The 13866-nt window shown below is 40.6% G+C and overlaps 1 protein-coding gene across 1 annotated transcript in view; it reads left to right on the top strand.

The window, feature by feature from the left end:
- The window catches only part of KIAA0100 (KIAA0100 ortholog), a 74153-nt gene extending 61256 nt beyond the window's left edge, over positions 1 to 12897 (top strand). The window contains exons 31-39 of the mRNA XM_018555030.1: positions 108 to 229; positions 766 to 946; positions 1796 to 1882; positions 3465 to 3575; positions 4049 to 4184; positions 4645 to 4775; positions 7656 to 7757; positions 10311 to 10445; positions 12455 to 12897. Of these exons, the coding sequence (XP_018410532.1) occupies positions 108 to 229; positions 766 to 946; positions 1796 to 1882; positions 3465 to 3575; positions 4049 to 4184; positions 4645 to 4775; positions 7656 to 7757; positions 10311 to 10445; positions 12455 to 12631 (1182 nt within the window). The 3' untranslated portion in view covers positions 12632 to 12897. The remainder of the gene's footprint in view (positions 1 to 107; positions 230 to 765; positions 947 to 1795; positions 1883 to 3464; positions 3576 to 4048; positions 4185 to 4644; positions 4776 to 7655; positions 7758 to 10310; positions 10446 to 12454) is intronic.
- Positions 12898 to 13866: the final 969 nt, after the last annotated feature.

The raw sequence follows: 13866 nt of genomic DNA on the forward strand, positions 1-13866 counted from the left end.
TCTTGCTCCTATGATACATTATGATCATCAATACCATGTGCCAGTGCAGTGAAGTCTTCTTCCATCCCCTATAATATCTAAAGAATAAAATGTGTGTTTTGTTACAGCAGCTGCATGACGAGAGTAAGAATTATGTGTTGCATGAGCAGCACCAGAAACTTCAGGCTCAGCTTAACCAAGAGAAGATGGACTTGCAGCAGAAGAGTGAGGAGCTGAACATTCTTATTAGGTAATTTCTAACAGGCAGATCTGGGCAAGGTTTCTTAGTTTTTTTACCATCTTTTAGCAAGGGAACATCTGATATGGTGTTTGTCAAATGTTTGTCAGCCCTGTCATCGCAACCAGGGCCGGCCTTAGGGGTGTGCGAGCCGTGCGGCCGCACAGGGCGCCATGGCAACAAGGGCGCCGTGCGGCCGTCACAGCTCGTCCTGACGCACAGGGCGCCTAAAGGCCTAAGGCCGGCCCTGATCGCAACCCTTGCAGTTACTGAGTACAACCTATTCTGTTATTGAAAAACAACTGCCCTGTTCCTGTTTCATGTATTAAACAGAATCTGAAAGACTGCTTCTCTCTCTAGTCTACCTTCAAAAAGTTCAAAAGAATGTTCTTTTTATCATGTATTTTTGGGGCTGCAAAGGTGAAGCAGTGCTTGGATGAAAAGTGCATAGCCATGTGACTTGAAATATAAATAAGATGTCCCCCCTTACAAAGTGGAAGAGCAGAACAGAAGCTGCTTAGATTAAACAGCGGTGGTTTATTTTTCAGGTGCTTCAAAGATTTCCAGCTGCAAAGAGCAAACAAAATGGAGTTGCGCAAACAGCAAGAAGATGTAAGCGTGGTCCGTCGCACTGAATTCTATTTTGCGCAAGCACGTTGGCGCCTCACTGAACAGGATGGACAACTAGGCATTGCAGAGCTGGAGCTGCAGAGGTTCCTGTATAGTAAGGTGAGAGCAAGCATTACATTTATTCTTTTCCTTCCTTTAGGATTTGTAAGTGGAAAGTAAAAGTTAAAGTTTTGTTTATCCCTGACTGTAGAAATTATAATGTGTGTTGTATAGAGAGCTTTTGGAATTATATATTGTGTACAGATGGCTAAACCTATGCAAGTCAGACTAGCAGTGTGCACAACTTCCCAACTGATAAATCTCAGCAGTGGGTTGTGTTGGATAATTTGGTCACTCTTGAGAAAAGCTGGCACTTCTTCCCCACAGGTATGCTTTCCTAGCCATAAACATGTATGCTTGTGTAATCTGAGTGTGTGTGTTTGACAACCTGAGAAAAACATTTGAACTTATGGAATGGTGGCTGGTTTACTGTCATTCTGATGTCTGTCTTTAACCTAACAGATATTAAAAGTTTTAAAGATGGCTTCTTGTGGCAGCTTCTACAACTTAGACTAGTATGAACGAGCAGTGTGTCTCAGGAATGAAGGTGATGATCATGAGATAACGCTACTATTTAGGTTCATGATTTTTATTTTCTTATATTGAAGGACATACGGTAATACTGTGAATTAAAATCGCTGCCAAGATCTACAGTAAAAAAAAAAAAAAATGGCCTCGCCCTGGACATCTTGCCCCTCGTCCAGGCTTCCTTTTTTGTTTTGTGCTCTTGCCATTTACGTTCCCCCAGGACCTACAAATTCCTCTCTCAGGTTTCTTACTGCACTCACATCAATGTGTCAGATGTCTGTCCTGCTTTTTATTCCATACAGGCAGTAGGGCACCAGGGTTGTGTTGGATTAAGAGAAATTCAATAGAATGTAGAGTTTAACTAAATGCTTTGTTTTTTAGGTAAATAAGTCTGATGATACAGCTGAGCATCTCTTGGAGCTGGGTTGGTTCACCATGAACAATCTGCTGCCTAATGCAATGTACAAGGTGAGTACCTAAGGGCTACTCAGTAACCATTAGCCTTAATTGTAGCCACTGGATTAAGCTATGTGAAAAGTTCTATAGCTTCTTATAGGGACTATGCTGACAAATGTTTGAGCTGTCATCGCTGCATTTTCTTCTGAAACTACAAGGTGCCTGACTGTCAAGCTGATCCAATGTCTTCACTACTTTGAGTCACTGACCTGGAATAAGTATCTCGATCCAGTGTTCTGAATTCACAACTACATACAAACTCGGAAAGTACTGGAGCCAGAGATGAGCAAGCTGCTGGAATTAAAAGGAAGGTTTTTGGCAGAGGCAGTTTATTTATATCAGAATAGCTGTACTGTAAAATGAAACTTCAGTTTTAGTGCTTTTACACTTGGAGTGCGATGCCTACCCCCCTCTGCCAAGATCTTACCTGAGAGACCTGCTCAGCACTGCACTTCCTCTTCCTAAAATCTTTTCTATTGGTCCCGGCCCATCCCGTGTGTACATGGACTGCAGTCTGTATTCAATCCTATAGAGAGTTCATGCTCTTTTGGGACAGGCAAAATAATGGTCCATCTCCCAGGAGGCAAGGCACTGAACAATAGCTATGGTTTCCTCATCCCTTAAAGTGTATTTTGCTGTCATTTCAGAAACCTCCACTATATGTTTGTTGTGTTCTCATTCACACAGCATACGTAAAATATATTTTCTTAATATTTCATACCTTCTTAGATGTTTCTTTGGAGCAGGCCTTAGGGCAGCTACTAGCTACTCATGCCACAGTGAGTCTGTCCCTAAGACAAAGGGTGGGTGGGCAAAGTAAGTTTTCTTTCAATAACATAAAATGCAGGAACCCAAGCTTCATTATCTTTAACCTTATCTAAGGACAGACTGTGTTTAAATCTAGTTTACACTGATAAGTCGATATGCCAGCACAGTACAGATGTGGTTAATTATGGTAAATACCAACTCCACAGCCCCCCCTTTGAAAGTACAAAGAATGGAAACTATCAGTTTTGGAGTTTTAAGAAAGCAGCTAGTAAAATGGTAAGTAACATGTTTGTTTTATTTTTTGCTATGTGAATGGGAACATGCAACAAATATAAAATAGGTGTTATCTCAATTTGGCTGCAAAAGTGGATAGACACGTTAATGTCCTTGTAATGTTTACCTTCCTTTTTAGTACCCTACCGGAAGCTGTGGGTTATCGTTATTAATACTTGTGTATCCCTTAGTAACTGAGCATTGATACTTCAGTTGGCATTGCTTACATTGAAAGAGTGAGGTGATGGGGGATATCTTGTTCCACACCCTCTGACCAAACATTCCCAGTGTGGGTTATGCCTCCCTTTTCAACCTGAAAAGTTTACTCCTCTGAATAAAAAAAAGATAGCTGGATCACAGGGAGGAGCTTCTGTGCTGTGCAACCCTTCAGGACTCCAGTATACCCAGTTAACGCCAGAGCTGATATTTTTGGATGGGATTAACAAATCAAAAGATGATACATAAAGTAGTGTTTGCTTCTCTTCATCATTCATTATGTAAAAATCATTTTCTTCTGCTAATATAAGACTTTGGATTTTTCTATCACACACAGGTGGCACTGCGACCCCAGAGCCCTGCTCAGTCTGGCAGGCAACTTGCACTAAGGCTGTACAGCAAGGTTCGACCACCTGTTGGTGGCATCTCAGTCAAAGAGCACTTTGAGGTAAGGTCATTATAGTCTCTTTCTGTTATATTTGGTAGAATTAAGTTTGTTGTTCGCGGAGTTCAATATTATTCCTTATGTTTCATAGAAAATAAAAATGAAGGCACTCATGGGCCAAATAATAAAACGTACACATTTACCTTAATGATACAGCGCAAACATATTATGGTGCTCTTTGCATCATACAACCATAACCTATAACATTAGCTTCTGCCCCAGCAAAGCTTTAGGTTTGTCCCTATATAGTCACACAAGCACTTGCAGTGTCCTTGTGCAGATAAGAACATGAAGACAAGGCATCAGAGTAGATATTATTGGCAACCGCTCTAGTTTTCCTTTTCCTTCGGGTGTGTATTCATGTCAGTGTTGTATCTGCCCAATTTGTCTTTCTCGAGTGCCAGAAATCAAATGTCAGATATGAGCAATGTGTTTTATAGTTTCCATTAGTAACAGAATTGTATCTTGGCTTGTAGGTGAATGTGGTGCCTCTCACCATCCAGCTGACACATCAGTTCTTCCACAGAATGATGGGATTTTTCTTCCCAGGCCGCAATGTAGAGGAGGAAGAGGTCGGAGATGAAGAAGACAAATCAAAACTTGTTACGACAGGTGAGGACCATTTTGACAGTGTAATGAATAGATTTGTTGAATGTGACTGGCAGCTGTTCTACTTAAATAATGGGCTAGGGGTAGTTTCTGTGATCGCTGTCAACTTAGCAGCATGGTAGAGTTGATAGGAGTGAAGTGCTGCAATCCTGGGGCTTTTTTCTACATAGTCTACATATTCTTTCCCTCTGTTTGCATGCCCACACAATCTAGAAACACTGGTTTGTTAACTAGAGTCCACTCAAATCGGTCCAAATATGTAGGTGTGTGACGACAAAACTATAGATTGTGGCTAATTGATATAAGCTGATGTAAATATTAATCTGTAAACTGATGTGTACTATATATTCCCTGTACAAATGCAGGAAATAAATGAATGTTCTGTAACTAGTTTGTATGCACTTTGGTCTTCTACCGGGTAAGGAATTGCATAAACCTTTCTGTTTTTTCCCCATTGTCTTAGGGATGCCAGTAGTGAAGCCAAGGCAACTTATGGTAGCAGAAGACACAGTGTCCCTTGGTCCAGGGAAAGGCGTTGGACAGGGTTTAAATCGAACAACAGGAGTCAGGCGATCATTTAGAAAAGCGCCAGAGGTATTCGATATAAACCACATGGAACATAAATTCCTATAAAATACACTGTAGGTCTCTGCTTAGAGGACAGGTTCACTTATTACCTAACCCCAGCCCTCCTCCCTAGCCTCCTTAACTACACTAAGCTGAACTAGTAAACATTTCCCTCACCCATATCTCTCCCTTGTGATGGCCATCTCTTGACATGACTGGGAGAATTTTTATGTCTTTATTGTCTATTTAGAGACACAGCTTTGAAGAATTCTGAGATATAGGGTTATGCTGCTGCCTCCAGGAGAATTGGACACTAGGCAAAAAAATGTATAAGGGTGCCACTTTAAGGACATAACCCCTCTCACGCACCAGTTTTGATACTCTTCTGTATTATTAATTTAGTTTGTTTTGTTTCTGCAATAAGATTCTGCTATCAAAATGCTGCTAGTTGATTCATGCCGGATTTATTCAATTCTGGAAGTTTCTCTAGCTAGCCAACTACACTGATAGTTTCTGCCGACCTGAATCTACACTGGTAAATTCATGCAGGATATGATTAATAGATTCATAAGGTCAGGCCAGTATTTCCTGGGGATTCTTGTTATGTTGGGAACAGGACCTTGGAGTTGTGAGTAAAAAATAACCGAATGTTGGTTTATAAGTTTGGGTATTTTCCCTCCTTTTTTTATTTTGCTTGGGCTGTGTGCATTTAGACTCCTAGAAGACCCTTTATGTGTATTTTGACTGATTTTTTTTTTTTAAATTTCCAACCGCCTTTTAAAGAGGCTGGGACTTTGATTTGATGACACATTTAATTTTGCTATTGTGCATATGCGGACTGCTTTTCTGGATTCTGCCACGGCAGTACTGTATGTCTTTGTCAGAGAGCCTCGGTGGGTTCATTCTCAGCCATTTCCATTTGCAGTCGTTCTACTGGGTATTCTGCTGTCTGCAACAACTGGATACATTTCTGTATATTTCCCTTCACGTCGGTCAGGGCCATGAGCATTACAGGGGAAAGTTGTGGCATTTGAACCTTTTTATTTTTTAGAGATATGTCTGTTTCAAGGTGGAGGGGCGAGCACACCATGACTTCTGAGAATTCTTCCTCTTGTATCTTGTACTATATGTAAAGCAGAAATCCCCTCTGGTAATGATTGTGTTACTTGCACTGTAGTTAAGAACAAATCTGACCATACATTGTCATTTTCTAATACTGCTCCTTCCTTGTTGGGGAGATTCTTCACTTTTCATTACGAAGTCTGAATTTGCTTCCACTATGGAAAATTTGTAAAAACTTGTAGAACCTGTTCAGAAGGTTAAAAAACGTGGAAAGCAGAAATCACCAGCACTTGTGTCAGTGAGTTGGACAAGACTGCTCAGGCTGGTTTTCAGACACAAAAAGGTTGCCTCTCTTATGTCCATACCTCGGCTAGAACAGTTTCCGAGTTTGTGAAGGACCTTATTTGTTTCTTCATCAGGACAAGGTTGTTTTGAGATCACAGGTTTCCTTTTTAACCAAGGTGGTTTCGGCCTTTCATTTGAATTAAGATACTGTTTTACCTTTCTTTGCCCAGCTCCTGTTTATCCTATGGAAATTTCTCTTCATTGTTTGGATGTTGTGCGGCTACCGTGTTTCCCCGAAAAAAGGACACTGTCTTATATTTTCTTTGGCTCAAAAAAACACACTAGGTCTTTTTTTCGGGGTAGGTCTTAGTTTTTTTTTTTTTATGTACAACAATCCACACTTATTCATGTACACAAATATGGTGATATGGGGTGCCGTACCTTTTCCAAGAGCAATTTGGTAACCAAGCGTTGGCCAGAATGAGTGAAGCGCACTTTCACTATCGATTCCTCACAGGCGGAGTTCATTTGGTATCACTCCGCCTGTGACAGGAGCCGGCGCTATAGAGGAGGCATCGGCTTATGCGGCTCTGCTCCATGTGCTGCCGCCTCGCTTCCTCTAGCGCTGGCTTCATTGGCAGCGCTGATTCTCTCCTGCCTCTCCCGCGGCTCTTCAAGTTCCCCCTTATGTAATCACTGGCCCCTGGAATGGTCGCAACTAGGTCTTATTTTCGGGGTAGGTCTTATATTTTAGCAATTTCCAAAAATAGTACTAGGTCTTATTTTCGGGGTAGGTCTTATTTTCGGGAAAACAGGGTATTCGAATTAATCTGTCAGTCACAACTTCCATTAGGTGTTCGGATTCTTTATTTGTCCTACCAGAAGGTCCTAGAAAAGGTTGTTTAGCTTCTAGATCCACTATTTCTAAGTGGATGTGTCAGGTTGTTGTTCAGTGAGTTGTGGGATAAGGTACCTCTTTTCCTGTTTGTGCTCTTTCTACTCGGACAATTAGTACTTCTTGGGCATTTCATAATCAGGCTTCTATTGCTCAGATTAAGGACGCAACTTACTCTGCACTTCACAGTTTTGCAGTTTTATAAAGTTGATGTTTCTGCCTTATCTGATGCTAGTTTTGGCAGAAAAAAAAGAAGGCTGTCACTTTTTATATGTGAAAGCACACGGTCTTGCCAATTTTACAACTTTTGTTGCAGTGCAGTTCCTACACAGGCTAAGTGCCATACAACCTTTCCTTAGTATAGCAACCCACAGTAGGCAAAGCTGCACACCACCAATGAAAAGGCTTCAGATGACATGTATACAAATACATTTGCTGATTGCAATGCCTTTTCCTTTCTACGAAGTAGAGGCTCTTTCCCTGACCGTCCCCGCAGGTACAGAATATATCTCTGTCAACCAAGCCATGGTATGTAGTTTCCTGAGATTATCTGATAGGGATTCATCATTGTGCATTTCTCTGCAGCATTTTCATCTACGTGACAGTTTGATATTATAATAATTAACTCACACAACCTTTTAAAGTTTGTTTTTCTTTTCTCACAGCATCCCGTGGATGATCTGGACAAAATGAAAGAGCGAGCTGCCATGAACAATTCATTTATCTACATAAAAATCCCACAGGTGCCTCTCTGTGTCAGCTATAAGGTTGGTGCAGATCTCCTGATATTTAATAAACTTTGTCTTTGTTAGCACCCAGCACAGGGGCAGATATTATTCTGCATTTTATATTAAAGTGACCCTGTTGAGAAATTTTTAAATCGGAAAAAAAGGTTCCCCTATAAAGCATTCTACTTGCTTGTATTTCTGCCTGCCCCACCGATCTTCGCTGTCTCTGCACAACACAGTAGTGACATAGGGGATGGAAAAAGAAACTACAATACTTGGTGGGGCATCACTCCAGGAAGTGTGTTGGAAATAGAGGATTCTTCAGGCACCATAACTGTTGAATAGAGGGAGTTCAGCTGTAGTATAGGTAAGTATGTCTCTGCTTTCCAGTGAAACCTTTTCTTCTGATTTCCAGGGTTGTACTAAGCACTTACATTTGGCAATGCATTGGCTTGCTCAGCTGATGTGATCAGATTTAACCACTTGAACTCCGCGGTGTTAAACCCCCTTCCTGTCCAGGCCATTTTTCAGTATTCATCGCTGCAGTACTTTGACATTTATTCCGTCATGCAACGCTGTAATGAAATTAATTTTATACCATTTTTTAGGGACACATAGAGCTTCCTTTTGGTGGTATTTAATTACCACTGGGGTTTTTATTTTTTAATATATTAAGGAAAAATTACCAACATTAAAAAAAAAAACAGTTTCTCCTATATTAAATGATAAAACATTTATTATTACCCAGTTTTTTGGTAAAATATAAAAGATGGAGTCACGTCGGGTAAATAGACACCAAACATGTGAAGCCTTAAAATTGTGCACACGAAACCTCCAAAAAACTACAATACCCAAAATTGGCCCCAGGCGACGCTTTGAAAGCTTTTACAGCTCATCAGTTTGGTGTTCTCAGTGATTGATGGCCCTAAAATGATTGCTCTCACTCCGACGTTCGCGACGATATGTAACACATGTAATTGTCATTTTTCGCACACTGGCGCATCGAACGCGTATTTACGTTTTATATGTGCGGGTGGGGGACTTAAAAATGTTGGGGTTTTTTAAAACTTTTTTTTATATGTGACTTATTTTTTTTAAATGTTTTATTTTATTTTTTTACACTTATTGTTATTGCTATCACATAGGGGGATAACAATCCCCCTATATAATAGCAAAGGCACACTGACAGGTCCTCTTTATGGAGACATTAGGGGTCTCTAAGACACCTAATGTGACCTGGGGACCGCAAAAGAAGCTGATGAAGCAGAGATCTGAGTCATCTGGCTATAGCAGCCAGATGACTGACAGGTGAATGCGGAAGTAATGTATTGCACATCACTTCTGCATTCAGACCTCGGAGGGAGTTCAGCAAGGAGGAAGATGCTGATGTCCCTCCCATCTTACCTCTTGACACCCTCCCGAGCCGGTCGCGGGCCGCAGATGGGCTAGTGGATCCCGGGATTGAAGGTGAGTGGGAGACATTCCATCATAAAGAAACGTTTTGAAAAATTAAAAATCCATGGAAATTGTCCAGTTTATTGGAAATTGTATACTTGTGAAAAATGAAATAATTCAGGAGAGCAATGAATCAGAAAAGGGGGAATTGTTTAGTTACATCAGGTTGCTTGGCAGTGGTTTGGAAAAAGGCAAGTGTTGGATTTGTGGCTGTACCAATAAAAGATCTGCCCTTTCATGGTCAGTTAACTTACAGTATTGTCTGTCCTAAGGAAAAAAAACTGTCCATAACTAAGAATTCTGACATATTCATATGAAAGATCTTTCCCGATAGTGCAAACCTGATATCTGTTGAAGTCCACTGGCTGGGTTGGATTTTCCTTGCTAATCGTTGACACTGTTGATGCCTAGTAGTGCCCTCTAGTATGTTCAGTGGATATTTTTGTAAAGTTCTTTTGAGTGTTCAGATCACGCCTGCATATCCATGTGCCACCCAGTGTCTCTAAGTAGCTTTAGGCTGTGCAGAGACTGAACAGCAGGTTCTGTGACATCTGCCTATCATCATGCCACTTTTATGCCACCAGGACCTTCCACAACTTCCTTCACACTGCTGATGGCTGTTGGCAGCATCTCAGCGGTGAAATACTTCTTCCTTTATTCCAAAATACTGAAAATGATTGCTGTCCCTTTATTGATAAGTTAGAGTACCCCTAGGGGTGATAATAAGCCCTTCCAATGGAAAGAAGTACTTGCTATCACCCAGGAGAAAAGCTGTACTCAACTCGCCGTCATTCAATCTTTGGAAGATATGCCTAATCTTTTTTTTCAGGGGTTAGGCCTTACTGTACTTTGTCTATCTTTTTGGCTGTATTGCATTTAGAGAAGTAATTTGCAAAGAGAGTATTTGTCTTGCATTATTCTCGATCAATTAACCCTATGCTTACTGCTACCTATTCCAACACATGCCTAGGTCAATACTGCATTTAAACTATGGATTTTTAACTATATTGTAACGCATTATATGTTATGTGGACCAGCCTTATAAAGTTGAGGTCAGTGTGTTTTTTGTTTTGTTTTTTGCTCTGTTTTACAGTAGTTAAAGATTATTAAAACTTGTTTTATATGATGCATTTACAGGGTGAGAAAAACAGTGTGGACTGGGGAGACCTGACTCTGGTGTTGCCTTGTCTGGAGTATCACAACAACACTTGGACATGGCTAGATTTTGCCATGGCGGTGAAGAGGGACAGTCGTAAGGCTCTGGTTGCACAGGTAAGGTTTGCTCTGACATTTTAGCTGCAAATGTGTAAATATGATCAAAATGAGACATTTGTCCAAGTTCAGTCAGAAAAACAAAACTAAAAATCCTGAACCTGTAGTTGCAAAAAAAAACCTTTAGAAGGTGTAGTTTAGTTTACTTTAATAGAGAAAAAAAATGCTTCCTGATTTCTAAAGCAATTGGACTACCCCCTGGATTAACCATCTGCAGTAATATTACAAGTTGGCATTTGTTTTGTGCACATAGGGGCTCAATGAAAAAGAAGCGGCATGGCCGTAGAACTATAGAGAAAAGAAACGAACACAGCCTATTTATAAAGCACAGCTTTAAAACTGACTGCATTGAAACTACATGAGCATTAGTTTGAGGAAAAAAAGCTGAGAGTAGAGTCCCGTCATCTGACCTGTCACAGGAGCAGTTCTCCAATCACAGAGCTTTTGTATTTTCTTTCTAAATTGCTTCACGTCCTGTCTTGCTACTACCTCCCCCTTTTTTTTTTTACTTTTTCCCTTTCTGACCCACCAAGTATAGCTCTTATGACACATTTAGTATGAAATGACTAAAGATGAACTTCTAGCTAAATATATTAATGTGCTCTTGGTAATGTTATTTGTTTCACAATTTTATATTGCATTAAATGATTATATTGTATGTTCATGGAAACATATAATTCCATTTGCATTGGCTGTATACACTGATCTATGAGTTTCACCACCTTCTACTTTCACTTTCAAGCAGAAATCTAATAATAACAAAACAAATATAAAAAGGGCATTAAACGATAACAGCGCTTGCTGCCATATTTACCTTTACATAGCTGTCCTCTGCAGTACCTATTTTTGCAACTAGATGTCTTCAGTATAACACCCAGCATCGTTCTACCTACTAACTCTTAGTCCAGGTTGTCCTGGACCCACCCCAGCCTGTGACTGGACAGGGAAAAGGGAAAGCAGCACAGTGATGAGTTCATTTTTTTTTACTCTTCTTTCTCTTCCTGTTGGCATGCTCCTAGTCAGCACATGAACTGATTGATTCATTGAGCTGCTTCTTCCTGTCACACTCCAGCCCTGCTATACAGGGACTGCAAGAGGCTGATATTGGGTGAAATTCAGGTACTTACTTTGCTCAGATTCAAAAACTATATACATTTAAAGATGTATTAATGATTTCAGAACTGTATAATTTTGTATATTTTATATTTGCCTAGAGTTTAGCTTTCCATTGTTCCATCAATCAGTTTCTTAAGGCTTGTTCGCGCCATCGTGCTGTGATATGCACGTTGGTGTGATTCAGTGCTGTTCATTGTTAATGGCACCCCAGAGCGTAACCTTGCATAGGGGTGCCAAAAATGCTACACTCATGGGTGCGTTAGGCAGCCTATTTAAATGAATGGATTGTGTCAACTCAACACAGGTTAATGGACATGTGTTAATGAAGCGCAATGGTGTTAATAGGCCCTTAGCGGATCATCTTACAAAACTACTGTGATTAATTATGTCAATAAATGTGCCAAAACAAAAGAAAGCGCCTCTCCCTTGTGTATTAAAATAACACATTAAATGTATTAGTAAATTTCAATCAATGTACTCGCATTTAACTTAAAACAACACGCATCTATGGACGGAGAAATTGGTCACGGTAACACATCCACATCTGAATGGCGACCGATTCATCAACTACCCTATGCTGACTACTGGAGTGTGCAATAAACCTCGGCTGAACGCGTTTTCGGGGACTCACCCCCTTCATCAGAGCCGGGTGTGTCCCGAAAACGCGTTCAGCCCGAGGTCTATTGCACACTCCAGCAGTTGGCATAGAGTAGTTGATGTTGCGGTCGCCATTAAGATGTGGATGTGTTACCAGAAGGTTCCAGACTCTTTGTGAAGAGTTGAGTTCCAGGTTATCATGAGCGCTGAAGATTACTGCGTTGCTGGATGTCAATAAATGTATCTAATGACATGTTCAATATGCCAATTGACACGAATTAATCTATACTGTGCAGGTCATTAAAGAGAAGCTGCGGCTGAAACCTGCTGCAGGCGCAGAGACAAAAGGCAAGGCTGAAACAAAGACTGATATGAATCAACAGGAGGAGGACGACAAGGCAAGACTTCTCATTGGACTCAGCATGGCTGATAAAAATACTGGAAAGAAATCCATATTTGGCAGGAGGAAATAAACTGTGGACATGTATTAGATGGCCTTTTTGGCTGTAGAGCTCAGAGAATTACTTACTGGATGTCATACCCTAAGCATTCTGTCTAAGACAGAGTTTTGGATGACGTACCTGTGAGAAGATCAGCACAGTCTTGCCGATGTTAAGACTACCGGTGTTGCTATCTGGAATAGCTTGTAAAATCATTGTGGGGGAATATTTCTCTTTCATATAGAAATGCAGTATTCCAGAAGATCGCGCTAAGGTTATGAGCCCTACACATCACCAAATCCATATCACCTTGTCTTTTCTCCTCTTTGTAGGCTCTAATTCAAACTTTAGTTCTTCCTGTATGACAGCCCCTTAACTGGGAGTTTGGTTATGCCCATAAATTGGGCTTGGAGGTAAGGAGTTAAATAGTCCTGTTCTTGGTTCTCCTGCCCCATGGGGAGGTTTTGTTTGTAGGAGGATACTGCGATCCCACTCGGGTTCAATGTTTTGACTAAGGAGCTGTTATGCACTTAAAACTAGAAATAACTGATCAGTCATTTTTGTTCCTGGAATAATAACATTGAGACTTTTTGTTCCTTAACCTTTAGAAAGCACCGAGGAGCTGGTGTTGGGCAGGACTGTTCAATCTGTTTATTTCATATCCCGACTGATTCAGAAGACAGCCTAGCTGTGTAGTAGCTGTCATGGAGGATCAAAAAATGTAATATTGTGGGAGGGGTTAAAAGAAGTAAGTGCATTCAGTGAATGTTCTGTCCGAGGGTAATAATCCTTAGACAGTGAGTCACACAAGCAGCAGTATGTCTTGGGATTGTGCCTGAATTCATAATGAAGGCAAATGTCTGACCAAGAGCAGCACCTGCCACTAAAAGCTGAGCACTTAATAGGAGCACCGAATGGCACAGTAGAAATGGCACCATGTCTTTACAGCATTTCTGTACAGTACACTTTTCTTTTAACATTGCATTTACTTTTCTTGGTTCACACTGTGTTCACAAACACTATACGGTGAAACAGCTATGAATTTAAACGGGAACAGACCAGCAGGGTTTATTTAATATCATTGCAGTGATGTGCTGTAACTTGACAACCATTCAGATTGGCTTTTCAAAGTTCTGAGTTGCCAGACACAATGAATGCCGACTTCCACTTGGTTATTCGGTCATTTTGGAGTGATTTCAGACTTGCTAAACTTTTCCTCTGAGAAGGACAGATTGTAAAGAAAGATTCTGCTACTTAGATATCTATGG

The sequence above is a fragment of the Nanorana parkeri genome, unplaced genomic scaffold (genome assembly GCF_000935625.1).
Source record: "Nanorana parkeri isolate BGI_ZX_2015 unplaced genomic scaffold, ASM93562v1 scaffold181, whole genome shotgun sequence".
NCBI lineage: Eukaryota > Metazoa > Chordata > Amphibia > Anura > Dicroglossidae > Nanorana > Nanorana parkeri.